Source organism: Amphibalanus amphitrite, unplaced genomic scaffold (genome assembly GCF_019059575.1).
Source record: "Amphibalanus amphitrite isolate SeventyFive unplaced genomic scaffold, NRLGWU_Aamphi_draft 000028F_arrow, whole genome shotgun sequence".
Lineage (NCBI taxonomy): Eukaryota > Metazoa > Arthropoda > Thecostraca > Balanomorpha > Balanidae > Amphibalanus > Amphibalanus amphitrite.
Window position 1 is genome coordinate 911,154 of NW_024881524.1, and position 25,494 is coordinate 936,647.

Consider the following 25,494-nt stretch of genomic DNA (forward strand, 5'->3'; position numbering starts at 1 on the left):
ACCGAGAGGAGGCCAGAGAGTGAGTGGGGAGAGGGGAGCACTCCGGGAGAGAGAGGGGAGGGAGGATTCTGCGTGCTACGGTTTGTAGTGGGGCTTAGTAGCTTCTCCGTTGTACATTTTGCTGCGTGTATTTGGACACTGCTGTGAAGGTGATCCATTGCATAAAATCGCCTGTGGAATAAAATCCTGAAGCCATGCTCATTGCTCAGTTATTATGAGCTATGCCAAAGTGGAAGTAAATCTGATGTGGTGAAACCTGTCCGTAATATCATTGGCAGCTAGCAATCGTACATGTATTTAATTCCTGCCTCTGAGAATGACGTGTTTCCGTTGACGCACAGGAACCTGGTGATAGCTCTGAAGGAGCTGACGATCAGGGCAGAGTTTCGCAGTACCGTGGAGATTCTCATCACGCTGCTGCACACTGACACATTCCAGGTGAGAAATAGATCACACAGGCATCTGCCCGCTGTTTCCGTGTCGCTGTGTCTTCAAACGCAATCAGCCATCACTGTTCCGACCTCCTTCCAGTAAGAACACCACCTGATCAGTATGAACCGTTGTGGCCTACTCTAGCACCCAGGCACCGCTTATTTGTTTATTTGTTTATTTATTGGCATAGCGTCCACAGGCAAAGCCCCACTTACGGATGCAGTCGCACACTGACAATAACAACCTCTGACACACACTGGATGGAAATAAATATGAGTGATAACACTGATCAAAATCCAAATAAATTAACAAGATGGCAAGAGCCTAAAAGTAAACCGACAGGCAACAGCCTAAGAATACAGCAGACATGAGCAAAAGCCTAAGAGAATATACAAGTATAGGCACCTGGCTAATGAGCGAGGCTAAAAGACGTATACTGACATGAGAAATCCCCTAAAAGTAAAAAGCAGAGGCAATAGCCTGAAATCCTAAAAGAGTGTAGGTATAAGCAAGAATGACAGTGGATGAAATAAAAAGACAAAAAAGACGAAAAATGAGCGTAGACAATGACAATGAGAATAAAACCGGTAACGGCTAGTTGCTACATGAGGAGCTATATCAGTGACCTTAGGCTAAGTATGTTCCCTGGTCGTCAGCAAAGTTGGCTATCTCCGACCTTAGCCTGCAGCTAGGCATAAAGAAATCGGCCTCGGGGCTGCTGTGGACAAGCCAGTTCACGTGCTGGGGAAGACGAATCAGAAATCCTCGCTTCACAGTGTCCACTCTTCCGCGCGGCACATGAAAGAGCTCGGGACGGCGCGTGCGACGGCCGGGTGCCGATAGAGAAAACATGGCCAAGATGTCGGGACAGTCCAAGCGACCACTGAACACGGAGCGCATGTAGTTGATGTCACACTGTGTGAATCGTGACCTCACTGATTCGCAGCCGAACAGTTTAAGCAGCGATGCATAGTCGAGTGAAGGACACCTCGCCTGTGTCCTGGCGCCCAGCCACATGAGAAAACGGTGCTGTAGTCGCTCTAATCGGCGCAGGTGGGTGACAGCGGCACCCGACCGCTCTTACCTCTTCCCTTGATGCCACTAATTATGACTGATCTAGCGTCCCTCCCTCGTGCTGGATGAGCAACATGATCAGCACGGCATGGCTGGATCGTCTGATTGCCGACCGAATGATGTCTCAACTATTCACCTCCTTCCCCTCCCCTCCCCTTTAACAGAACAACACGATCAGCACGGCGTGGCTGGACCGTCTGATCGCCGACCGGATGCAGGCCGAGAAGCCCGACGTCATGGTGGGCGTCATATGCGGCTCGCTGCACATCGCCGACCAGACCATCGCCAGCGCCAACCAAAAGTTCCAGAACTCTCTCGAGAAGTACGTAAACTAATAAGATGCGGTGTGTGTTCACTTTATTGTGTCCGATCAGCATTATCAACTGTGGATGATGCCGACATGTAGCAGCCATCACAGTTTCACCAATATCGTGTCTTATCGATGATCATGGGAATTGAAAGCAAGCTAATAGCAGTTCACTCCCTCCTTCTTTTTTATCCTAGGTCATATTTCCAAGTGTTTGATGCTAGATGATTTTTTTTTCAACCCTCAGAAGGCACCGACTCCTGTTAAATGCTGTTGCCATCCCGCAGGGGTCAAATTCTGCCGATGTCGTGTCTGATCAACTCTGTCGAGGTGGAGCTGATCCTGGACGGTATCAAGTACGTGGTGAGCGCCTCACGGACAGGGCCCAACCAGTACTTCCTCGCCCTCAACAACTCCTACAAGGAGATCGAGGTGCACCGGATGCGCGACAGCTCCATGCTGCTCTCCGTCGACGGCATGAGCTTCAACACCTACATGAAGGAGGAGGTTGACAGGTGAGATTATCAGCTGCACGACGTAATATTCGAGTCGTAACAGGCTTTAGCCATACTCATTTGTCGACTTTTTACGATATTTATATGGGTTAATGGGGAAAAATTATGAAATTTATTTTTGAAATGATTTAAAGAAAGGTGTGATTTGCTGCACTTTGGAAGAGAATATTCCAAATTGCAGATCAGTTGAGCGTGATGAAGCGAGGCCTGAGACAAGCTACCGTTACCCGGCTGTCAACTCAGTACAGTAACCGTTGATAACCTCCCGCTCTTTCGCCTTCAGTTACCGGGTGGTGATTGGAAACCAGACGGTGGTGTTTGAGAAGGAGAACGACCCGACCATCCTGCGCGCCCCCTCCGCCGGCAAACTGATGAACTACCTGGTGGAGGACGGCGGCCACGTAGTTGCCGGACAGCCCTACTGCGAAATAGAGGTAAGATCACGTGGTCGCCGGACAGCCCTACTGCGAGATAGAGGTGGGAACGGTTGGAATTGGGTATTGATCACGTGGTCGCCGGCCAGCCCTACTGTGAAATAGGGGTAGGAACGGTTATCCTTAGGCGTTAGATCACATGGTGGACAAACAGTTCGCTACTGCTCGAGATCGATCCTGATGAAACGGTCACTGTTGGTTTATACTTCACGGGAATATCATCGGATAGTCATGTTTCGGGTTGGAGGTGGATCATTCGGGCGGAAATGCCGGCTGTAAAGACGAAAGACTGGAATGATTCGGAAAATGATAGTAGAGAATGATTGCATCAGAAGCCGTCTGGTGTCAGTGATGACCCGTTCGCCGGAATCCAGTGATATCCCTGTGCGCGTCTGGTGGCCATTATCTCCATGTCCCCACGCGTTCTCTGCTCTGACACTGATCCGTCTGCTCACCTCAACAGGTGATGAAGATGGTGATGACGCTCCACTCGTCCGTGTCCGGCTCAGTGACCTACAACAAACGGCCCGGCGCAGTGCTCAACGCCGGAAACATCATCGCCAGGCTCGAGGTACGGGCAGAGCTCTGCCAGACTGCAGACCACAGCTCACTTAGCAGTTCACAGACCACAGCTCACAACGTATAGCCAATCTCGCTGCTCTGATGGTTCGTGACTCATCTCATGCCACGCAGCTCGCAGCTCGTGTCTGGGTGGACACAAATTACAGCCTAGGGCAGCTTATCTCATGCTGGTAGATCTAGTCGAGTTGTAGCCAGAGACTGGCCGCGATTTTCAAGAATTATTAGGGCAGAAGAATGCGTTAAACGCCCGGCTTGGAAAATGAATTAAGGGCATGCTAAAAATAATATTTGTATACTTATTGATGAATTTTGGCTGTTTAACTGAAGGAGAGGGCTATATCGGATGTTTTGATCATTGTCTTCTAATTGTGTGCTCCACGTCTAACTGTGATTTCATCGTCAGGTGGACGACCCTAGCCGCGTGACCCGGGCTCGCCGATTCACTGGCACCTTCCCGGAGGTGAAGCACGACCTGAAGGTGATTGGGGACCAACTGCACCAGCGCTTCCAGTGCGACAAACAGCGGCTCGAGAACATCCTCAGCGGTGAGACACGGGGAACGAGTCAGGGACGGGAGGAGAGGAAAGAGATCAGCTACGGAGGACTCTGAGGAGACGTGAGAGAGTGGAGGGAGAGGCAGGCGAGAGGCATGCTAGAGGCTAGAGAAAGTATCCTGTTCGCAAAGCACCCGCGGGTAGCTAGCTGCCTTTACGAGTATCAGCTGGCTACGTGCATTTAGCTGCGTGTTTCACTCCTTGCTGTGTGTTTCACACCCTCTAGCTGAAATGTCCCGGTGTACTGAGTGTAACTGTCCCTTTGTCAGGCTACTGTCTGCCGGAGCCGGTGTTCCTGAGCCGGGTGAAGGAGACGGTGGAGAGCATGATGGCCGCGCTCCGGGACCCGTCACTGCCGCTCCTCGAGCTGCAGGTCAGTGAAGACGCGATATGCATCACTACCTGGCTTTGGACAGCAAACCAGCAGCTGAGCTGTGGCTGGCCTTGGAATGGCATCGTATCGTGACAGTTATCACTTTTGCTTCTGATCACTTAATATGCTGATCGTACTCGTAGTTTTCCGTGACATTACTGTCAGCAATATTACATCAGTTTCAACTGAATGCTGCCTCATCTTTGATCAGGGTGATCAATGTGGAAGAGTGCTGTGGCTGCAGGGCTGTGGAGCTGCTATGACTGACCAAAGCTTTCGTCTGTCGTATAATTATAACCGTCTACCCTCCCGATCGACAGGACATCATCTCGTCCATCTCGGGCCGTGTGCCGCCCATCGTGGAGAAGCGAATCCGGCAGCTGCTGAACCAGTACTCGTACAACATCACCTCGGTGCTCACCCAGTTCCCCAGCCAGAAGATCGCCAACGTCATCGATAGGTGCGGATCCGTGGCTGATTTCTGGGCTGGAGGGGACGGGATGGACTGTCTTTTGGCCTGGTGGAGGGGCGGGCTTGGTTGTTCTCTGGTCTGGAAAGAGACGAAACGTGACTGTATCCCAGCCTAAGCAGTGGAAGGACAAGAAAGGAACTGTCTCGCGGGCTGGGAAGAGACCTTTGGGCAGGCCTGCGCGGAGAGTCTCTTTCCTAGCCTGACTAATGGTGGGAGGGATTTGAGGCCTGTCTTCCGAGATGGAGCACGGATTGAAGTCAATGTTGATACCTACCTCATTACTTGAACAGGGTCTGAAGTGCCTTCACCTTAATTGCTATCTCAGCTCCCTCCTTCCCTCTGCCCCTGCCTCATCTCACCCTAACCCACCCACCTCTCTCCCCTTACTATTTTAGTCACGCGGCGACGCTGCAGCGCCGCCAGGACCGCGAGGACTTCTTCCTCACCACCCAGGGCGTGGTGCAGCTGGTGCAGCGCTACCGGAGCGGCATCCGCGGCCGACTCAAGGCGGTCGTCCAGGACCTGCTGCGGCTCTACCTGCAGGTAACGCAGGCGGCCGGCGGACCGCTACGGAAGTGTACGGCGGCGGTTGGGTTTTGGCAGTCGAGCGCTGGTGGATCTCTTTTTGGCGATTGGTGTTTGTTGAAACTATCTTATTACAAGAAGGAAGGAACTCAGATTCAACGTCGGGCTAGCTCAAATTTGTGTCGACTAGGTCCTCGTACGTTTTGCATCCGCTTATGAAATCGCGCTCAATGGCTCCTTTGACCTGTGAACGCTGACCGTCATGTCGCGTCCCCAGGTGGAGAGTCAGTTCCAGGTGGGCTCGTACGACAAGTGCGTCCACCTGCTGGCAGAGAAGCACAAGGACGACATGGCCGTGGTGGTGCAGACCATCTTCTCACACTCCATGGTACGGGCTCGGGAAATAGTTACCGTTCTGCGTAATTCAATAGCAGTTTAATGTGGATTGTGAGCCTTGAGTCTGCCATTTTAACCAGCTGACGTTATTATGCAAATTGTTAGTTATAATGACTCATCTGTGCTGATTTTGCTGTGGTTTTTATTCATTTTGTTTGGTGCTTAGTTTTCCTTATTGCTGTTTGCGACTCCTGCCATCGTTTTCATTTAACGATGCGGCGCCTTGTGCCAAAGTCCGCCCTTGCGCCCGTAGTCTCGACCTATTCTCTGCTATGCTAACCATTCGCCCGCTCCCGCTGTGCCACAGGTGGTGCAGAAGAACCAGCTGGTGACGCTGCTGCTCGACTACCTGGTGAAGGCCGACCCGCAGATGCCCGACGAACTCTCCGGCATCATGGAGGAGCTCACCACGCTCAGCCGCACCGAGAATGCCAAGGTGTCGCTGCGCGCCAGACAGGTACGAGGGCCGAGCGAGAACGCTTAGGTGTTACTGCGCGCCAGACAGGTACGGTCGGATCGAGCGAGAACGCTTAGGTGTTACTGCGCGCCAGACAGGTAAATACGAGGGCTGAACCGCACCAAAAACGCCAAGGTGTCACTGCGCGCCAGACAGGTACGGTCGGATCGAGTCAACAGGCGAACCGAGAAATAAACCGGTAGGTGATCTGATCTGCTGAGGTGGTTCCGAACAAGCTGGTTTTTGTGGCAGGACTTTTCAAAAGCGGACGAGTTTGCGTTTGTTTGAAACTCTGAGCGATACTGCTGGCCTGATTTGAAATTTAGATGAGACGTTGAGACACCGGCAATTGAAATGGGACGTGGCGTAGGAAGACGGCTGTCTGGACAAGTCTGACATGGCTAATGGTATTCTCTGCTCTAGTATCTTGCTTTGTTCGCTTCATTTAAATTATCACCCGGCTGACGTTTTGCTCCCCCGTCTGCCCGTCCGCCAGATGCTGATCACGGCCCAGCAGCCGGCCTATGAGCTGCGGCACAACCAGATGGAGTCCATCTTCCTCTCGGCCGTCGACTCGTTCGGCCGCGGATACCAGCCGGAGAATCTGCAGAACCTGATCCTCTCCGAGACGAGCATCTTCGACATCCTGCACGACTTCTTCTACCACCACAAGACCGCAGTGCGAGTGTCGTCACTCGAGGTGAGAGTTGTGAAACTGCTGCAGGGCAGCGTGCGCATGTTATGGGAAATCACTAAAGCGCTTGAGTAACTCTTTGGTAAGTGTTTTTCTTTATCGAGTTGCTAATATTGACAAGATTTTAGACAAACTTTTGTAGCAACTCACTATGTTTCAAAGGATATCCTTGCTCTGGCTTTGATGAGACATTTATTTTGATGCGCTCTTTCTTGTGCTAACCTTGTTGACCATTTCTGCAGGTGTACGTGCGGCGCGCCTACATCTCCTACGATCTGGCGTGCGTGAAACATTTCGAGCTGCCGACGTCTGCCGGTTTCTCCATCTGCGTGGTGCTGTTCAGCTTCTTCCTGCCAACGTCTCACCCCAACAGGTAGGGCGGCGTCGGCCGGCCCGCCGTCCGCCGGCGCAGCACTCAGTGTCGTCTGTGAGCCGCGTTCGTGTCACGTGCCGTGCCGTGCCGTGCCGTGCCGTGCCGTGTCCGCACCACCCCGTCCGTGACGCCTGGGTGACCGGTGGAGGGGTGGGTGGGTGCCCCGTGGTAACCAGCCGGCCGGCGCTGTCGCTCTGTTGCAGCGCCGACCGTAACCTGAAGCGGCTGAGCGTGTCTCGCGCGGCGCCGTCGGCGTCTCACAGCGCCACCGGCCTGCTGTCGGTGGGTGGCGCCGGCCGGCCTCGCTCGCCGTCGCCCCACTCGCCGGCGACGCTGCAGCGGCCCGTACCGTCGGCCGGCCACGGCGCCCTCTCTAGTAGCAGCTCGCCGGCGCTCAGGTAACGCTGCGCCGCCGGCTGACGCGCCGCCGCTGCTGCCGCCGCTGCTGCCCGCGTGGTCCGCTCCGGCGGCCCCTCCCCATGGTGCTGGCTCTCGCGCCGGGCTGTCACCAGGCTGCTACCATGTGCGGCTGCTCCGCTGCTTCTGCGCCAGCCGCCGCCGCTGCCTGTCGCACAATGCTGCCTCTTTCACTGCACTGTCTTTGGTTTTCTCTGCATCGGGCATGGAGTCGCTATCTTTTCGACATTCTCTTTCAGTGTGCGCGGTTGGTTTTCACTGGTTGTTTGTCTACCTGCACTGCACTCTTGTGTTGCCTCTTATCTTGGAATTGTGACGGCCTGTCCTATGTTCTCTGTTTCGCACTTCTATTATTTTCGTTTTTCCTTGATTTCAGAGCTTTTTATTTCTCTATCATGTGTATGTGTTTGCTTGATGCGTTTGGTGATGGGCACGCACATGCGTTTGTGGCTGATTCACGCTTACGTCGGGCTGTGCGCGCATGTCTGTTCTGTCTGTATCTGCCGCTTGCGATCAGGTGCCGGTTTGTCCCATCTGGGGCGACTGGCCTGTGGCTCCGTTCTGATGGTGAAGGAAATCGGTTCTTTTTGAAAATCAATGCGGACCTTCCGCCTCGGGCCCTGGTCTGGTATTGCGCCTTGGCTGCGCTGTTGCTCGCTGGGTACGCGCTGGTTGCCAGCTTGGAGCCTGTGCTGCGGCTCTGTTCGTTAGCTGAAGAAAAGCGGCTAGTCGGGCAGCCGGGTCGGAGCGCGTTTGTGCACTCAGCAGTCCTCGACTCTTCGGTTGTGCCGGGTCGGCCGAACTGACTCTCGGCCCGGTCTCTCCGGTCGAGAGTCAGTTCCTTTCACTTTGCCTTTCCGACGCCGGCAGTGCGTTCCAGCGGGTCTATACTTTTCACTGATCTTTGGGCGGCAAGAGCTGTGTCGGTGACGAGCTCTCCTGGCCATAGAGGCCTTCCAGTTGAGTCTGGCTCATTGGTCATGTTCACGGTCAGAACGACCGCGTTTGAGGTACGCTCAGAGCCTTTTGGGTACACTTCAGGAGTGCCGGGTCCGCACTTGACTGTACTCTCGTCCTTCCTCAATACACAAGAGGGCCTTGATGAAAGAGCTGGCAGGTCAATGTGATGACCATTTGGTGCGGATATCCCTGCCTTTGTGTTTTTAATGTTCGCACGGTACTATCGGCTTGGTGGAATTTTGTGATCCAGCAAATGTGTATCTGTACCCTGCTGACTTATACTTGTGCTGCACGATTCGCTATCTTACCGTTTTATTTTCTGTTGTGAAGCATTGGTGTTTTTTCGTGCTTTCAGTTTTTTGTTTTGCTTAATTCATGCTGCACATTTTGCTTGCTACATCGCTTCACTTATGCACACTGCACAGTGTTCACATGTGTATGCAACTATGTTTAGTCGTCAGTCGTTTTATCGGTCAAGTTTTGCCGGGCTTTGATTTTTAAGCTTAGTCATATTCAAGTAAAGTCGCGGCCCAACAATTTCAACACAGATTGTCATTCTCACAGATCATAGGACTCTGTAAACCTCTCTGGCGTACAGCGGCTTTAATGCACAGATCTAGAACGTTAGTATTATTTTCATAATGTAACTTTTGATTCAAAGAAATACACAGATGAAAGTGAAGACCGTATTTTTTTTTCATGGACACTTTTTCGAACTTTTTTATCCTTTTATTCCATTTTCCCCGCTCCTGACTTCATTCCGAACCTTTTCAGTCTTCAGGAGCACCCCATCCCATTATTGTGTTATGAATTCCCTCGCTCACTCATCTACTTTTCCAAAGACCAACTGGTCCCTCTCTCCCCACCGACCCTGTCCATCCTCCCCACATCCCGTCAACGTTTCCTCCGACCCTAGACTCCTCAAGAAATGACCGACGGCCCGTTCTCTTCTACCCTCAGACTGCCCATTGAGCCGCTCGTCTTCCCTTGGACTGTTAACTAACCCTCCCATTCCGTCTGTGGGGCCGGCAGGCTGAGCGGCAAGCTGGACCAGCCGGGCCACCCGCTGCTGCCGGAGCGCGAGTCGTGTGACCGCGTCGGATGCATGGTGGCGTTCCGAAACTTCGAGCAGTTTGAGGCAGGCTTCGAGGACCTCGTGGAATTGGCTCAGGTACGGCGGGAGAATGGCGGGTGTTCAGAGCGGCAACCATGCAGGTAGGGAGACTGGGATGATGGGCGGCTTCTGCTAGGTTGTGGTGCTTGCCATGTTGTCTTATGAGTAAATTTTGACTACAGAGCGTTTATGTGTTACCGTGTTGCTCTCAGCACAGGTTTACCCTAATGTGATGTTTATTTTCGTGTAAAACCGCTATTTAGAGCGTTTAAAGATTATGATTAGTTATGTTTAAGATGCTGTTAAGAAAGGAAAAGATACAATACGGCCTAAGACTGTAAGTTGCTTATCTAGCCGGTACTTACGAACTACGCTTAAAAGCCAGAAAGCGCGAAATTTTCCAACTTTGTAGTCGTGTTCTCTCGGTGCGTGCTCGCGGGCAGTCGGGTTGTAATAATGCGCTCGCTGGGCGTGGCTGTCTCTGCGCCAACTGGCCCTGACCTGGTATGTGTGTCTGTCTGTGTGTGCGTGGGTGCGTGTGTGCGTGCGTGCGTTTCGCTCGCGACCGGACCGGGAGCAGCACACTCAGCTGGGGCCTCAGCCGACCCGCTGGCCTGACGTCAAGGTTGGAGCTCGGTAGCGCTCGTTGGCTTTCCGCGGCTAGTCCTGTGTGTCACCGTGTGTGCGTGTAGTGTGCCGCCCGCGGGGGTACCGCCAGATGTCTACTGTCGGCTTCGTGTGCTCTCTGCACCTTCTGCACACTGTCTGTCTGTCTGTACGCCTGTCGTGCCGGGCCTCTGTGTCACGGATGAACGAATCTCGCCGCTCGCCGCTGGGGTCCTTTGCAGGACTACTGCTGCAAATCTATAGATTACTTATCACTGAGACTCCAGGATAAGCTCTCCAAATCTTCTGGAGCGTCTATAAAGCTTCTATAGCTATTTAGCCAGCTAGCTGATGCCAATCTGTCGGCTTTCTGCACACGGCTATGTAGGTCCACTGCTCACGAATCACGATTACTTGATGATGGGTCCGTCGGCTGTGTCTCACGGCTAGATAGTAGACATGGGTCCTGGCTTACGGCCACCGCCGAATATGAGTTACGGCGCAGCTGTTGGCTACACGCTTCTGCTTAAAGTAGACCGGCCTTTCTTCGCTAGGATTGCGCGGCTGTAGCGTGCATCATTGCCACTGCCACGAACACATTGCTAGAGTTCTTACTTCTCTTTGTAAGTTGTGTAAATCACAAAAATTCGCTCCGAGATGTAAGCTGTAGAGCTTTGATAGAGCTTTCGAGCCTCCTTCACCTGCGTCTTATCACATGATTCTTTTGTTTCTGAGTGTCACATTGTGAACTCAATAGCATGACACCGGACTTTGGAAATTTGGTGTGTTTATTACAACACTATGGTAACTCCCAGATCGACAGTTTTTTTTTTGTTTCGTTTCGTTGACTGTTGTTTTGCCTAACAGACTTTGTCTAACACAAATGTTCATCGCGCACGTCATCACTCACCGTCACCGTCAGGGCTTACATTATCTGCTGTGACCAAGCGGAGCCCCTCTTTCGATTGCTAGCATTCCAGATTCATTTATCACACAGAAGCGTATTTTCCCGTGAGTCTAGCGTCGCTTCATACCTTTGGCCATAACGCTCCCTTGTTCCGCCTTACCCAAGCCTCCTCGCCAGTAGCATCCCATCCCTACATGATACCCGATCCCTGGCGGTCGTCTTCCTTGATCTAGTCCCAAGAAGTACCGCCCTTCCCATGGCCCGGCCCATCAAAGCATTACCCGATCCCAGACGCCCATCTTCTCGACAAAGTCACCCACCAATACCGCCGTTTTTGCTTTGGTACTCATACCCGAGCCCTGACAACCGTCTCCCTAACGAATTCACCCATCAATAGGCACGGCGCTTACTGTGCATGTCCAGTACCCGCGCCCTGACGACCGTCTCCCGGCAGGAGGAGCTGATCCCCGCGTGGCGGGACCGCGGCCAGAGCCGGGACCTTGACTCGGACACTCTGGGCATGTCCATGACGCTCGGCAGCTCCCTCACAGAGATGGCTGAGGTCGGAGAGGTGAGAAAGAGGCAGGAGGAGCAGGGAGTGAGGGAGCGACTGTGGGCCAGGCCAGGTTGTATGGTAATTTTTACCGATTCTTTTGAAGAGATTGCAAGGCTCCCAAAATGTGAAACATTTTAGATACCATTGCTACTTCGTTAAATGTGGTTGCACGGTGGTGGATACTGGATATAGGGTTTTATGTCTTCTTTTCTGTAGACCCCAGGGGAGCGTTGATACTATGTATTTTCACTTTGTTCTGTGTAGCTGAGGACATTTATAAATATTCTCTCCGCACGTCTTGTTATCAACCCCATCCTCCCTGTGATCTCCCTGTGACCTGATCGCTCTGTGACCTCCATGTGACCGCCCGCCCTCCCGCCCGCAGCCGGAGGACGACCCGAAGCTGATCCTCAACATCGCCATCCGGGTGACGGAGGAAGTGGACGACGAGGCCATGAACGCCCAGCTGTCGGCGTTCTGCGCACAGCGCCGCACCTTCCTCGTACAGGTGAGAGGTTACACTGGCAGCGGTATAACTAGGGGAATGCTATACTGTGGGCCATCTAGCAGTGTCGGCGTTCTGTGCACAGCGCCACGCCTTCCTCGTACAGGTTAGCGCACTGGTGATTCGACTTGATGACGGGATGGTTGGTGGTTACACTGTAGTCCATGGACATGAGTGATGAGCACGAATGTAATCAAAGTTTTGTCGTTACCCAACGCTTAGTCTAACCAGCAGGCGTTATTCATTAAAACCGTGGTTGAGTTTCATCCAGCCCTCCGTAATGCCATGCGCCGCTGCCTCAGGGGTTCGGCATGAACCTCTATTAGTATACCAGGTATACAGAGGCCTATGGCGGCGCGTTTTGTTAGAGAGCTAACTCCGCTTTACCAAACCCTCCCGCTGACGCTCGGCGGTTCTCCCACAGAGCCTGGTGCGCCGTGTGACATTCGTGGTTTTGTTCGACCACGAGTTCCCGCGCTACTTCACCTACCGGTCGCGGGATCAGTTCGCCGAGGACCGCATCTACCGGCACCTGGAGCCGGCGCTGGCCTTCCAGCTGGAGATGAACCGACTGCGCACGTACGACTTAGAGGCGCTGCCCACCTCCAACCACAAGATGCACCTCTACCTCGGCAAGGCCAAGGTACGCGCCGCTCGGACTGTTCAGTCCCGTTCGGGAGAGATATTGCTGGAGGAATATGATGTGATTCTGTGCTGGAATTTCCTTTTCCTTTATCCTAGAGACTGAAGACACTTAAACAAGGCCAGTGTTTTCCTAAGAAACATAACTTACGTCCATGTAGAACTAAGCTGCTTTTTGCCGCTTTTTGTGTTAAACGCATGTTTCTGACTGAGTTTTTGCTATGACGTGTCTAGACCTCAATTTGTGTCTAGTCGTGTATCTGATGGCACCGTTCGTCTCTACTCCAGCCTCTGACCCCTCCGCCCTTCTCTGACCGCAGGTGGCGGCCGGCCAGGAGGTGACTGACTTCCGTTTCTTCATCCGCTCCATCATCCGCCACTCTGACCTCATCACCAAGGAGGCCAGCTTCGAGTTCCTGCAGAACGAGGGCGAGCGGCTGCTGCTGGAGTCGATGGACGAACTCGAGGTGGCCTTCTCACACCCGCTGGCCAGGCGCACCGACTGCAACCACATCTTCATGAACTTCGTGCCCACCGTCACTCTGGACCCGGCCAAGGTGCGGCGCGCGGGGATGTTTCAGTCAGCGGGATGACAAGGGGAATTGGAAAGACAGGACGGTGGCACCTGAAACAGATCCGTCATGCATGGTACGGCGATAAAAACATGAAGAATGGAGGGTGACTTTTGCAATGAGCATGGTGCGCTGTGATATACGATATGTGCTTACGATGGTGATATTACTTGGTGATGCTTTCGTCATCCTCGCGTGCATATTGCATCAGATAGTATGATGACCTAGCCCTATCTGACCCATATGACCTCCCCCCAGGTGGTGGAGTCTGTGCGCCCGATGGTGATGCGCTACGGCCCGCGGCTCTGGAAGCTGCGTGTGCTCCAGGCCGAGGTGCGGATGACGATCCGCTCGTCGGCCCACTCTCCGACTACCTCGATACGGCTGTGTCTGAGCAACGAGAACGGGTACTACCTGGACATAGCGCTGTATAAGGAGGTCACCGACCCGTCCACTGGACAGGTGAGAGGGGAGCGTGGTGCTGCGGGGTTGGACAGAATGACTGGGGATTTCACGTGGACTGGTGACCATTGGCTGGAAATTGTCTACCGATTGGACAGATGCTTGAGCGGATGATGGCAGAGGGAGTGTTTTGCGATAAATATCTAGGCTCCCGCTCTGGAGAGCCAGCTGTTGTTGCCTACCTCGCCTATCTTGCTTTTTTGTCATCGTCACCCTTTGCGTCAGCCAACGCACTTGATGAAGTGGATGTAAATAATGTCATGTGGTGTTTTAAAATGCATCTGGAGCTGTTGTATTCGGTCACAAGCAGCGGCGTCATCCACGAAAAGAGACTATCACTCGTCCGCGCAGTCACTACTGTTTCGCCCTGTGTCTAACTCCGCCGCCTGTCCCCTTGTCCGTTCACAGGTGAAGTTCGAGGCGCTAGGTGGCAAGCAGGGTCCGCTGCACGGCCTGGCCGTGGACACGCCCTACCTCACCAAGGACTACCTGCAGCTGAAGAGGTTCCAGGCACAGCACAGCGGCACCACATACGTCTACGACTTCCCTGAAATGTTCAGACAGGTAACCGCGGCTCACTTGCAAGCATTGCTCAGATAGCTAGTCGAAGTTCCCTGAGATGGTCAGACAGGTAGTCACGGCTAACGGATGCGGTCAAGCGTAGTAACTGGTATTGACTGCGCTGTGATTCAATTTTGGTTTTGTGTGTATGCCTTTATTTTACTTGATATTTTTAAGATGCTTAGGAAAATATTAGGAACAATATTTCCTTGTTAGATTTATTTCTTGTGCCCGCTTACGACCTATCGTATGCTTACTTTACTTTGGACAAAATGTCAGGAAACACACAATGCTGAATATTATCGTATCGGAATTTTCCTGCGTCCTATTTCTGACCTCGCCTCTTCCGTCGCCCTCTGCTCAGGCGCTGGAGAAGCTGTGGTCGAACCACGTGCGTCGTAACCCGGACGTGGTGCCGCCCGAGGACCCGCTGCACCATCTGGTCGAGCTCATCATCGACGACGACAACAACCTGATCGAGGTCAAACGGCTGCCCGGCGAGAACAAGGTTAGAATGTGCGAACCGGCGGCCGCGGGCGGTTTACGGTGCCCTGCCGGCCGGCTGGCCGCTGGCTGTAGGTGCCGTAGTTTTATCATCCAGCTTACGTAACTGAGCCACTCATCATTAAACACACTGCCATTCAAGTGCGAATGATTTCAACATTCATCGAAGTGAGAGGATGTAACAGAAAATGGCTGCGACTTGAACTCTTCTGTGGATTGTTGTTTCAGCACCCTTTTGGTTCTGTCAGACATAACAGCTACTGACTAAGCTTCTCAGGTCTTGCACTTGTGTCACGTCCTCTACGCCCCATAGCCTCACTTTCCCGCTCTCCCACGTCAGATCGGTATGGTGGCCTGGAAGATGACGCTGCTGACGCCCGAGTACCCGAGCGGCCGCGAGGTGGTCGTCATCGCCAACGACCTGACGCACGCAATCGGCAGCTTCGGCCCAGAGGAGGACGTACTCTTCCTGAAGGCCTCGCAGGTAGGATTGGACAGACCAGCTGGTTGTCCTCTGTTTGTGTTTGGTTTTGTAACAGGCTAGGGCTGTTGCGGCTGTGGCTAGGTTTCGCTGTTACATCCGTGAGCTGTTGCTTGCAGTCTATTTGGTTTAATGCAGTCGTCATTGAGGTTGTGACCTGATGAATCATTGTCATCATGCCGTTTCATTTGTGCTCGGACGCACGCCAAATATTTTTGAATGCGTATCAAAATATGCGTGTGAAGTAAGTTGTGTTAATGAGGATCGCTATTCTGTAGCTGACGTTTCTGTCCATTTTCCCGTTCTAGCTATCGCGTCAGCAGCGCATTCCCCGTCTGTACCTGTCGGCCAACAGCGGAGCCCGGATCGGCATGGCCGAGGAGATCAAAAACCTCTTCAGGGTCGCCTGGGAGGACCCCAACGACCCGGAAAAGGTCAGGGCGACCGTCGAGCTGCTTGTTTCAAAACATTACGAGTGCTGATCCTTTACGCTCCTGTCACGCTTCTAGCGTCGACCTCTCCCCCCCCCCGTTTCCTCCGTGGGTAACTACTCTGCCTGACGTCGTCGCTCTTTCTCTCCATCAGGGTTTCCGCTACATCTACCTGACGCCGGACGACTTCCAGAAGGTGTCGGCCTCCAACTCTGTGCACGCCGACCTTGTCGAGGACGACGGGGAGTCCCGCTACAAGATCAGCCACATCATCGGTACGGCCTTAGTTCGATGGACACGCGTTTTCAGTTCATTGACGTGGTACCCAATACCCATGGAGCGACGTGATATTCACGCGGCGCATTATTTAGTGCTGCCTCCTTCACATTCTAATACGACCGTTTTCATACTGCTCTAATCTAACCAGTTGGCTAGGTAGAAAATATTCTGGTACTCCTCTGTCTCTTCTACTCGTCAAGCGAGTCCGTTTGTTTAAGTCGATCCATTATACGATTTTTGGTTTCTGCAGGCGAGAGGGACGGCCTGTTTATTACCCTCCATCCCTCTCCCTCTCTCCAGGCGAGGTGGACGGTCTGGGTGTGGAGAACCTGCAGTACGCGGCCATGATCGCCGGCGAGACGTCCCAGGCGTACCACGAGGTGGTCACCATGTCGATGGTTACATGCCGCGCCATCGGCATCGGCGCCTATCTGGTGCGTCTGGGCCAGCGCGTGGTACAGGTGGACACCAGCCACATCATCCTCACCGGATTCGGCGCGCTCAACAAGGTAAGTTTGTCACACGGTGTGTGTTTGGGGAAATCGATGGAAGCGGAATGTGTGTAGGGGAAGCATGGGAAGTGGGAAGGAAGAGTGTTTTACACTCATTACAGCTGGTTTGGGGTAGAACGGAGGATTGAATGGCTGGTCCAATAAACTTATTTGAAAAAAATACATTTGCGTGGGTTTCCCTATTCTGCCTTAAAAAGTGGCCACCGGTCTCGCTTTACGAGCCAGGTAGCCTCCTCCTCGCGAGGCTGACGAAAAATAAGGCCAATAAAAAAGGACCGGCCTTTAAGGCCTTGTTTCATTACATGCGCTTATCGTCCGGTTTAGTTCTTGGAGATTGGAAATACGCATTTTATGTGAAAATATGCCACACATATGTTGTGACTTAAATCCGTCTCAGTTGTGGATTGTATTTTCCTCGCAGCAGCTCCCCGCCGCTGACCGGTCCCCTGGTTTTCCCGTCCCCGTCCCACAGTTGCTGGGCAGCGAGGTATACGCCTCCAACAACCAGCTGGGCGGCGTTCAGATCATGTACAAGAACGGCGTCTCGCACGACGTCTGTGGCCAGGACTTTGACGGCATCTGCACCCTGCTCAAATGGCTCTCCTACGTGCCCAAGGTAAGGATGTGACGAGGCAGGACAGGATGTCGGGTTAGGAGAAGTTGTGATTGTCGGGAAAATTGTAGCAGACGATGAATCAGTGTGTTGAAAAATGTGAATGTGTTATGTGAATCAAAATGTGACGGTAATTTAGGTATTGCGCTCGCGACTATTGTTTATTGTTTTATCATTTATAACGTAAACACACCAGCAAGACTTGTGAGCAGACGTGAGATCCATCTACCATTACCCGTCGTGGCACATGCCTCTACTGACATCCCCTGTGTGTATGCTCCTGCAGCACAAGGGCGCGCCGCTGCCTGTTCTGCCGAGTCCCGACCCGATCGACCGACCAGTGACGTTCCAGCCGACCAAGGCGCCCTACGACCCACGCTACCTGCTCACCGGACGGTCCAACCCAGGTCAGTCGGGGAGTCTAGCGGGTGTGGGAGGGGCACCCTCCAATCCAGGTCAGTCAGGGATTAGAACGGGCATGTGGTGGTAGTGTGTTCCAGCCGAGGTCAGTCAGGGATTCAAATGCTGTGGTGTCGGGAAGGACGTACTCAGAACACCAGCGAAGCAGACGAATGTAATCAGTCGTAGGGACCCCCGGTCTATGCCGGTCAGAAGGTACACTTTGATTAATGATTATAACTTTGTGACAAAACTGAATGAAACCATCCTTATTGCAGTCTTCTAAGTCCCATTAACCACAAGTTAACAGGCACCTGTATCGTCCACCTCAATCTTCAGCCTCAGTTTGCGCTCCGCGGACACTATCAATGCCCTTGAAGCTTATATTTTCCTCAGTTGATTAGTATTTAGTTGTCCCCGTCTTCACGCTCTCCCATCTTTTCTCCGCCCGGCAGCGAACCCGGCCGAGTGGGAGTCGGGTTTCCTGGACGCCGGCTCGTTCTCCGAGGTGATGGGCGGATGGGCGGAGACGGTGGTCTGTGGCAGAGGTCGGCTCGGCGGCCTGCCGCTCGGCGTTATCGCCGTGGAGACACGGACCGTGGAGGTGACGCTGCCGGCCGACCCGGCCAACCTCGACTCCGAGGCCAAGGTACGGATCGCTAGATGAAGCCGGGGTGATGAACAAAACAGGCTTTTATGGTAGGCTGAGATATCTTCGTTCTTCTGGTAGATTGTTCTCAATAAAATGCAAGCATTTTAGATTAACCCTATTAGTGGCAGGGGGGGGGGGGGGGGGGGGTTGTTTTTATCCACCCCTCAGGTTTTTCGGGAATATCTCGGAAACCGCTGAAGCTACGATGCTGAAATTTTCTGAATTTTCCTAAAACTAAATTGGGCTTATTCCCTGAAAATTTCAAGTTCATAACTTTACCAGGGGCGGCTCCAGAGCACTGGGAATTGGGGGTCCTATTCGTGAAGCGAGTCATTTGGGCGAAGATCACGATGCTGCACCAGTTTTACGAACAGTGAATGAAAGGTATCATGTGATAACATATACAGTTATTGTGCATCCTCTTTTGACACGTTTTTGCTATAATAGGCGGATCCAGGCGTCCAAAAAGGGGGGTTATGTTTTACCTCCCAACATAGGTGCCCTGACACCGCCTATGCATGACCAATACAATTGTAGTCGTTCTCTCACAAGAAAATTGTAACATAACAAGACCATTACCACCCTTTTTAGAAACAGCACCAACAAAAACCTTATTTACTATACTTTTTGTGTACCCCCAATCTCAATGATCTGTATCCGCCTATGATTTTTGAAAATGCATATTTTTAGGATCCATGTGAATTCCTGGTTCATTCTCTATCGATCGGCAAAAGTTGCGTTAAGATTGGTTCAGAAACCTGGCCGTGATAAACAGTCTAAAATGTATCTGCAATTTGCCCGTTTTTACCCCCCTCTACCCCCCTGTTGACATTTTTTAATTTTTATTTTTTAGAAATGTAGATCACGTTGAGCGAAATCGAATGCCGTTTGAATTTTGAAAATCGGCCCGTTAGATCTCGAGATATCAAGGGGGGGTCGTAAACAGCCCCCCCTGCCACTAATAGGGGTATACCAGGAGCCTGCCACTAATAGGGTTAACATGCATAACGAACGGTGTGTATGCATATTTACAATCGAATATAAAAAAGTCGTGGGAAGACCAATTTGTCAATGTCATTGCGCTGACGAGGAATGGTGGTACTGATGATTTTCCCACGTCAGATGCAGGTTTCGTGATTATTATAATTTGCAGTTGATGCTCTTTCCTGGCGCCCCTTTTCACTTCCCAGCTGACATCCCTCCCCGCGCGTCTGTCTGTACAGAAAATCTCGCAGGCTGGCCAGGTGTGGTTCCCCGACTCTGCCTACAAGACGGCGCAGGGTATCGAACTCTTCAACAGGGAGGAGCTGCCGCTCATCATCTTCGCCAACTGGCGCGGCTTCTCCGGCGGCATGAAGGGTGAGGCAGAACGGAGAGAGGGCCTGAGGAGGGAGAGAGATATAAGTCGGAGTAGGGCGAGCGGATGACATACGAGCGGATGACATACTTAATGCCTCATGAGTGGATGTCTCTTATTATTTACGATTTGGTCTCTCATAACTTATAAGGTACTTGGGAATGCAGATCATCCCTTCTCAATTATATTATCCTCGGCTATCCAATTATCGTTGGACTGCCGAAGCGACTTATACGACCCCGCTCTGCTTGACCCGATGCTCTCTGTTTTCCTCTTTTTAACCCGACGCCTAGCTAATTCCCCTGTGCTCCTTCTCCGGCCAGTCATGCACGACCATCCGAAGTTCAGCCCCCCCCCCCCCAGCTCTGTCTGGCTCCTCTAACTCCCCTCTGCTCTCTCTGTCAGACATATACGACCAGGATATGGGGAAGTTCGGTATTCTGACTCTGTTTGGTCCCTCTAACTTTCCTCCGTTCTCTCCTCGTTCAGACATGTACGACCAGGTGGTGAAGTTCGGCGCCATGATCGTGGACGGTCTGCGCGCCTACCGTCAGCCCATCATCGTGTACATTCCTCCGTACGGCGAGCTGCGCGGCGGCGCCTGGGTGGTGATCGACGCCGCCATCAACGACAGATACATGGAGATGTTCGCCGACCCCGACAGCAGGTCAGAGGGATAGACTGGAGGGAGGGACCGACCCCGACAGCAGGTCATGAGAGGGACAGGGGAGAGAAGGCCTGTTGTGTGAAGCGGCCAGATAGTGTGGTACCTACCGAAAGAAGGCTTTGTAATGATGTTAGTGGGCTACCTGCAGTGGCTGCTGCATTTTATTTTGTAGGACCCTGATGAGTTACTTTTTACCCGCACCTTTTCCGCGCAGCATCTCGGTGTTGCCGACACCGAGACGGTTGACAGCCTGATGCGCTCGAGTTTGCTAGTAATTTATTCGTGTTACATTCAGTAGCCATACCTTTCTCTACGCCCGTCAGTTCGACTCCAGCCCAGGGTCGTCTCGTCTACTGTCTCTAACTCCCTCACCTTCTCCCGTCCGCTCCACAGAGGTGGCGTGTTGGAGCCGGAGGGCACAGTCGAGATCAAGTTCAAGACCAAGGACCTCATCAAGTCGATGCGCCGGCTGGACAGTGAGCTGCGCACGCTGCTGAACGAGCTGAACCAGCCGGAGACAGCCGGCGAGCGGCGGGCGGAGCTGGAACGCCGGCTGTCGGCCCGGGAGCAGCACCTGCTGCCCGTCTATCATCAGGTGCGTGACGGTGAAGCCTGCTCAGCTCTGGTTCACCCTGCCGCTATCAGGCGCGAGAGAAACCCTTGAGAGTGAGGTGTGCTGGTCCTTACCTACTGTGGTATGGATGGTGGATGAGTGGCGTGTCCCAATCGTGATGCGTGGGTGGACCCGGGTGGTATTGTTTCATAGTTGATTTGTTGCAGGGCTTGCGCGACTTGGCCAACGAATCCGGCCCGGTGAGGGGGCGTGCTCGTGTGCCAGGTTGTCTATCCCATGGTCTTACCTCCCTCCGGGCCCTCGTCGGATGCATGACCTAATCATTTTCTAAGTTTGACACTCTCCTCTCCCTTGTGACTTAACCCCTATTCAGGAACGATAGTCCTTCCCCTTGCAAGGTCTGATCCCCCACCCTGGAATTATGTGTTGTCTGCCGTGCTGTCCAGTTTCCAGCTTAGCTAGCCTCTCCACTTCCCAATCATGCCTGACTACCCTCTTTCGTCTCCCAGCTATGTGTCGTTGTGACCTGATTCTCCCCTTATCTGACCTCCCCTCTCCCCCTCTCCCTGTCTGCTCAGGTGGCCGTTCAGTTTGCCGACCTGCACGACACACCGGTGCGTATGATGGAGAAGGGCGTCATCCAGGAGATGGTTCCTTGGGGCGAGTCACGCCGCCGACTCTACTGGCGGCTCCAGCGCCGGCTGCTCAGTCTGCAGGCGTGCCGACTGGTGGAGCGCTTCCAGCCCACCTCGAGACACCAGCACGTGCTCAGCAAACTGCAGCGCTGGTTCGTCGAGGACAAGGGAACCATGCAGGTACGCTGACGGGCCCAAAGGGAACTTCTTTTGCTACTGTGCTGTAAATTTATGTTCGTAGGACACTATATGGCGTATTTTAGCGTGCAGCTAATTCGGTTGGTAGTTTTTTTTTGCGATCAGTGAGGTTCAGCGTCAAGTGTCGACTGTTATCCGCCATCTTGCTGACATTAAATTACCGATACCATTACCATTACATACATCACATGTAATACATGGTACATGTAGTTACCAGTAACGTTACCGTTACCGTTTACAGAGTTACCAGTGGGATGACGACCAGTTGGTGTCCGAGGTGGCTCCCCTTTACCAGTGTTACCGTTACCGTTACAGAGTTACCAGTGGGATGACGACCAGCTGGTGTCCGAGTGGCTCCCCGTTAGCGTTATCGTTACCATTGCCGTTACCGTTTATAGAGTTACCAGTGGGATGACGATCAGCTGGTGTCTGAGTGGCTCTCCGTTACCATTACCGGTACCGTTACCGTTTACAGAGTTACCAGTGGGATGACGACCAGCTGGTGTCTGAGTGGCTCTCAGAACAGCTGGACACCAACAACGTCTCACACTCGATGCTGCTCGAGAACATCCAGTGTCTGGAGCGGGAGGCGGCCATGGCGCGCGTGAGACATACAGTACAGGTGAGACATTGATACATTGTGAGACAATGTGAGGAAATGTGAGACACCCAGTGTCTGGAGCGGGAGGCGGCCATGGCACGCGTGAGACATACAGTTCAGGTGAGACATTGTGAGGCATCCAGAGGCATGCAGAGACCATGTGAGACATAGAGCGAGAGGCGGCTATGGCGCGCGTCAGACATACAGTCCAGGTGAGATATTGAAACATGCATAAACAATGTGAGGCAATGGAGACTTGTGGGATAATGGGGGGATGTAGGCAGATGAGGGAAGACTGCTGGGATGTGATTTGACTGGATGAGAAAATGAGATTCGCAGTTTGGCAGTCCAATGCCATCTCTATTCGAATACGGCTCAGCTGTCATAAGCCAGATATTTTTAGGTCAATGCTTGCAAAATAACCAATGAAATAAAATAAAACGACTCCGACCCGGTTTGTAAGGGAAAAATTGTCTTCATTGTCATTTTTGAGGTAACGCTGAAGCATGATTCCAATGTAACAAAAAGGTTTCAAGAGCATGGTGTGCGTTAAAAACATGTTACGAGGTCAGGAGCTGAAAGTCTTGACACGACCTGACCTCACTGACCGTCTTTCGGCAGGCGCACCCGGAGATCTCGTCGGAGACGGTGCTGTACCTGATCCAGCACCTGAGCAAGCCGCAGCGCGCCGAGGTCATCAAGGCGCTCAGCACGCTGGAGAACACGGCGCCCGCCGCTCCGACCTCCGCCGGTCTGCCGGCCGGCGCCACCGGCAGCGACGTACCCGAGACGGACACGGGAACCAGCTCCGAGTGACACCAGCGCCGTGCCGCGGCCGCCGGCCGAGTTACAGTGTGATCCGCCGTCAGTAGATGGCGGGGGTGTCGCTCTCCGTGGGCGCCGCTCAAGGCAGGGTCCGGTGTGTTCGTAGGGTCGGGTGGGGTTGAGCCAGACTCTCGCGCCATGTCTCGACTACGGGATCATCTGTGTCTTAGCTGGAGAGATGATTACGTGGGTGGCTAGTTTTAGGGTCTCGCCGCGCCGCGCCGTCAGCCGCCGGTGGTTCCGTACCTGGCTGGCATGTCAGTGCAAACCGTGGGTCTCAGTGGGGCGGCCTTAGCGCAGTGCGTGTGTCTGTGCTGCTATGTCGAGCAATGGGAACTCTGTTTTACTCTGTGTCGCCGACCAGACTCGCCTGGGATCGGTCAATGATTGGTGTTCCGATTCTCCGAGCCGCCCGGAAGACGGATCGGCCCAGAATTCGCCCAGAATAGGGAGGATCAGATGTGTATTTATCTTGCTCAGACTCTGGCTTTTGTGGTGTAAGCGGCCTACCTCAGAGCTGCCGGTAACCTGCCGATCAGCGGAGGCACATTAGGGTTGCGGAAGGTACGACACCAAAGTAGCAGGATTTCTAGGGAAATATATATGTAGAGTTCCAGTGGGCCTAGGAAAACTGCTGATTAAGCTTTAGAGAGGGAGATTAACTTACCGCGCCGTTGCCGATTATTTAAATTGTGGTAGTACGATCGTTCCGGGATCAGTGAATCGAACCTATTTAGTTGTGTTGTAAGAAGCTAAGTTCAAGTGTATTGGAGTGTCCCGTACTGATGATTCTCTGCTAACTCGAACTGCTTGCGATTGATTTAGGTGGGCGGTGTTAACTGTGGAATTATTGGCGGCGAAAATCAGTGGGGCAGATGAGGGCGGCCGGGACCGATCCCGTCATGAGCTCAGCACTCGGCAGACGACTGGTACGACTGGTGTCCTTAGTGCTCGGCCACCTGCAGTCTCTGCTCACGCCGTTCAAACGCCGATATACATATGCTATACAGATAAACTCGTTTCATGTATTGTCAGCCGCTTGTTTATTTTTATCGACAAATTGCGATGTGTTTTCTTAGTCGGTAACCAACCTCAAACGCCGTATTTGATTCCCGTTGTTCTCCAGCGTTTTCGGTGACTGTGACTCGCCAATTGAATGTTCTCCTCGGCTTTGATTATCGTGCAATGTGCTCGTGGTAATTCTGATTGGCCTGCAATGTGCTCGCGGTAGCTGATTGGCTGACAGTGTGCTCATGGTAGCTCCGATTGGCTGACTGTGCTCGCGGTAACTCTGACTCTGCCGGGTCCGGACTGTGATTGTCGGCCGTGTGTTCGTTTGTCGGGTACGTGGCCCGGCCAGGTAACAGGCGGTCCCGTCGGTCACTGTACCCTGAGCTCGATACTGCAGCGGTAGGGCCGGGAGAGCCACCCGTGCCGACCGGGCGCGCTCACAGCAAGGAGATATATTTTGAAACGGCGAATCGTCGGCGATCGTTCATGTTGTGTGAAATATGCAAGGGTGGCAATGCGACCATAGGCCAATAAATGTTCATGTATGGTATAGCGATTTTGTCAAATACGAGTATGTATGACGCAAATCGTAACAGTCGCACGTCTTTTTGTATGCATAAAAGCAGAGCCGTCGGGCAGCTCATAAGACAGCCAACAATCGTCTCGAGCACTGGCAGCGGCAGGTAGCACTTAGCAGCAATAGTTGACAGAGCGGCTGTGGTTTACACATTAGCCTCGAGTAGAGGGTTAGGTTTGGCAGAGACGTTTGTAAGTGCCATATCTTCAAACTCTTTCGACCTAAAAAAGCCATTGCAGAGCCACAGGGTGATGAGATAGGGCGTAGACATTGGACTTTGCGGACGCCTCTGCCCGTACGCCGCAGCCACGAAGACCGTCGCCGCGTAGCGAAAGTGCTCTGAGTAGACATTTCGTCCTGCCGCTCAAACGGTCACCCCGGAGAGGCCTTGAGTCCGAACGAGACCTTGTCCAGTGTCCTCGCAACCGGTTGTCTGGTGGGGATGACCGCTAAGCCACGGAAAGGGTAGTCGGCGAGTAAGGAATCTGGAAACTGATTGATGGGTTTGTCCTGGGGCTGGCAAGGACAGATGGAACTTGGATGGAACGTTTCTTTTTTCGCTACTTTTTGTCAGACGAAAGCAATGTGTAGCGAAACGGTTAGCAAATTATTACTCAGTCGTTGATTTGCTCGGAAACTTAAAAACTGCGGTTCCAAATATTTCAGCTCCACCCAGTATGTGACCTTG

The 25,494-nt window shown here is 52.9% G+C and overlaps 1 protein-coding gene across 1 annotated transcript in view; it reads left to right on the forward strand.

The window, feature by feature from the left end:
* The window catches only part of LOC122365571 (acetyl-CoA carboxylase-like), a 42,684-nt gene extending 17,905 nt beyond the window's left edge, over positions 1–24,779 (forward strand). The window contains exons 10-45 of the mRNA XM_043336903.1: positions 342–438; positions 1,671–1,828; positions 2,101–2,328; positions 2,612–2,762; positions 3,226–3,333; positions 3,748–3,889; positions 4,168–4,271; positions 4,592–4,731; positions 5,139–5,286; positions 5,546–5,656; positions 5,972–6,121; positions 6,618–6,821; positions 7,058–7,188; positions 7,392–7,586; positions 9,598–9,736; positions 10,260–10,304; positions 11,647–11,763; positions 12,134–12,256; positions 12,678–12,896; positions 13,216–13,452; positions 13,726–13,929; positions 14,338–14,493; positions 14,855–14,998; positions 15,335–15,478; positions 15,784–15,909; positions 16,061–16,181; positions 16,486–16,694; positions 17,170–17,313; positions 17,597–17,717; positions 18,165–18,358; positions 19,585–19,720; positions 20,208–20,385; positions 20,779–20,980; positions 21,538–21,774; positions 22,268–22,414; positions 23,015–24,779. Coding sequence (XP_043192838.1) covers positions 342–438; positions 1,671–1,828; positions 2,101–2,328; positions 2,612–2,762; positions 3,226–3,333; positions 3,748–3,889; positions 4,168–4,271; positions 4,592–4,731; positions 5,139–5,286; positions 5,546–5,656; positions 5,972–6,121; positions 6,618–6,821; positions 7,058–7,188; positions 7,392–7,586; positions 9,598–9,736; positions 10,260–10,304; positions 11,647–11,763; positions 12,134–12,256; positions 12,678–12,896; positions 13,216–13,452; positions 13,726–13,929; positions 14,338–14,493; positions 14,855–14,998; positions 15,335–15,478; positions 15,784–15,909; positions 16,061–16,181; positions 16,486–16,694; positions 17,170–17,313; positions 17,597–17,717; positions 18,165–18,358; positions 19,585–19,720; positions 20,208–20,385; positions 20,779–20,980; positions 21,538–21,774; positions 22,268–22,414; positions 23,015–23,209 — 5,605 coding nt within the window. The 3' untranslated portion in view covers positions 23,210–24,779. The remainder of the gene's footprint in view (positions 1–341; positions 439–1,670; positions 1,829–2,100; positions 2,329–2,611; positions 2,763–3,225; positions 3,334–3,747; positions 3,890–4,167; positions 4,272–4,591; positions 4,732–5,138; positions 5,287–5,545; positions 5,657–5,971; positions 6,122–6,617; positions 6,822–7,057; positions 7,189–7,391; positions 7,587–9,597; positions 9,737–10,259; positions 10,305–11,646; positions 11,764–12,133; positions 12,257–12,677; positions 12,897–13,215; positions 13,453–13,725; positions 13,930–14,337; positions 14,494–14,854; positions 14,999–15,334; positions 15,479–15,783; positions 15,910–16,060; positions 16,182–16,485; positions 16,695–17,169; positions 17,314–17,596; positions 17,718–18,164; positions 18,359–19,584; positions 19,721–20,207; positions 20,386–20,778; positions 20,981–21,537; positions 21,775–22,267; positions 22,415–23,014) is intronic.
* Positions 24,780–25,494: the final 715 nt, after the last annotated feature.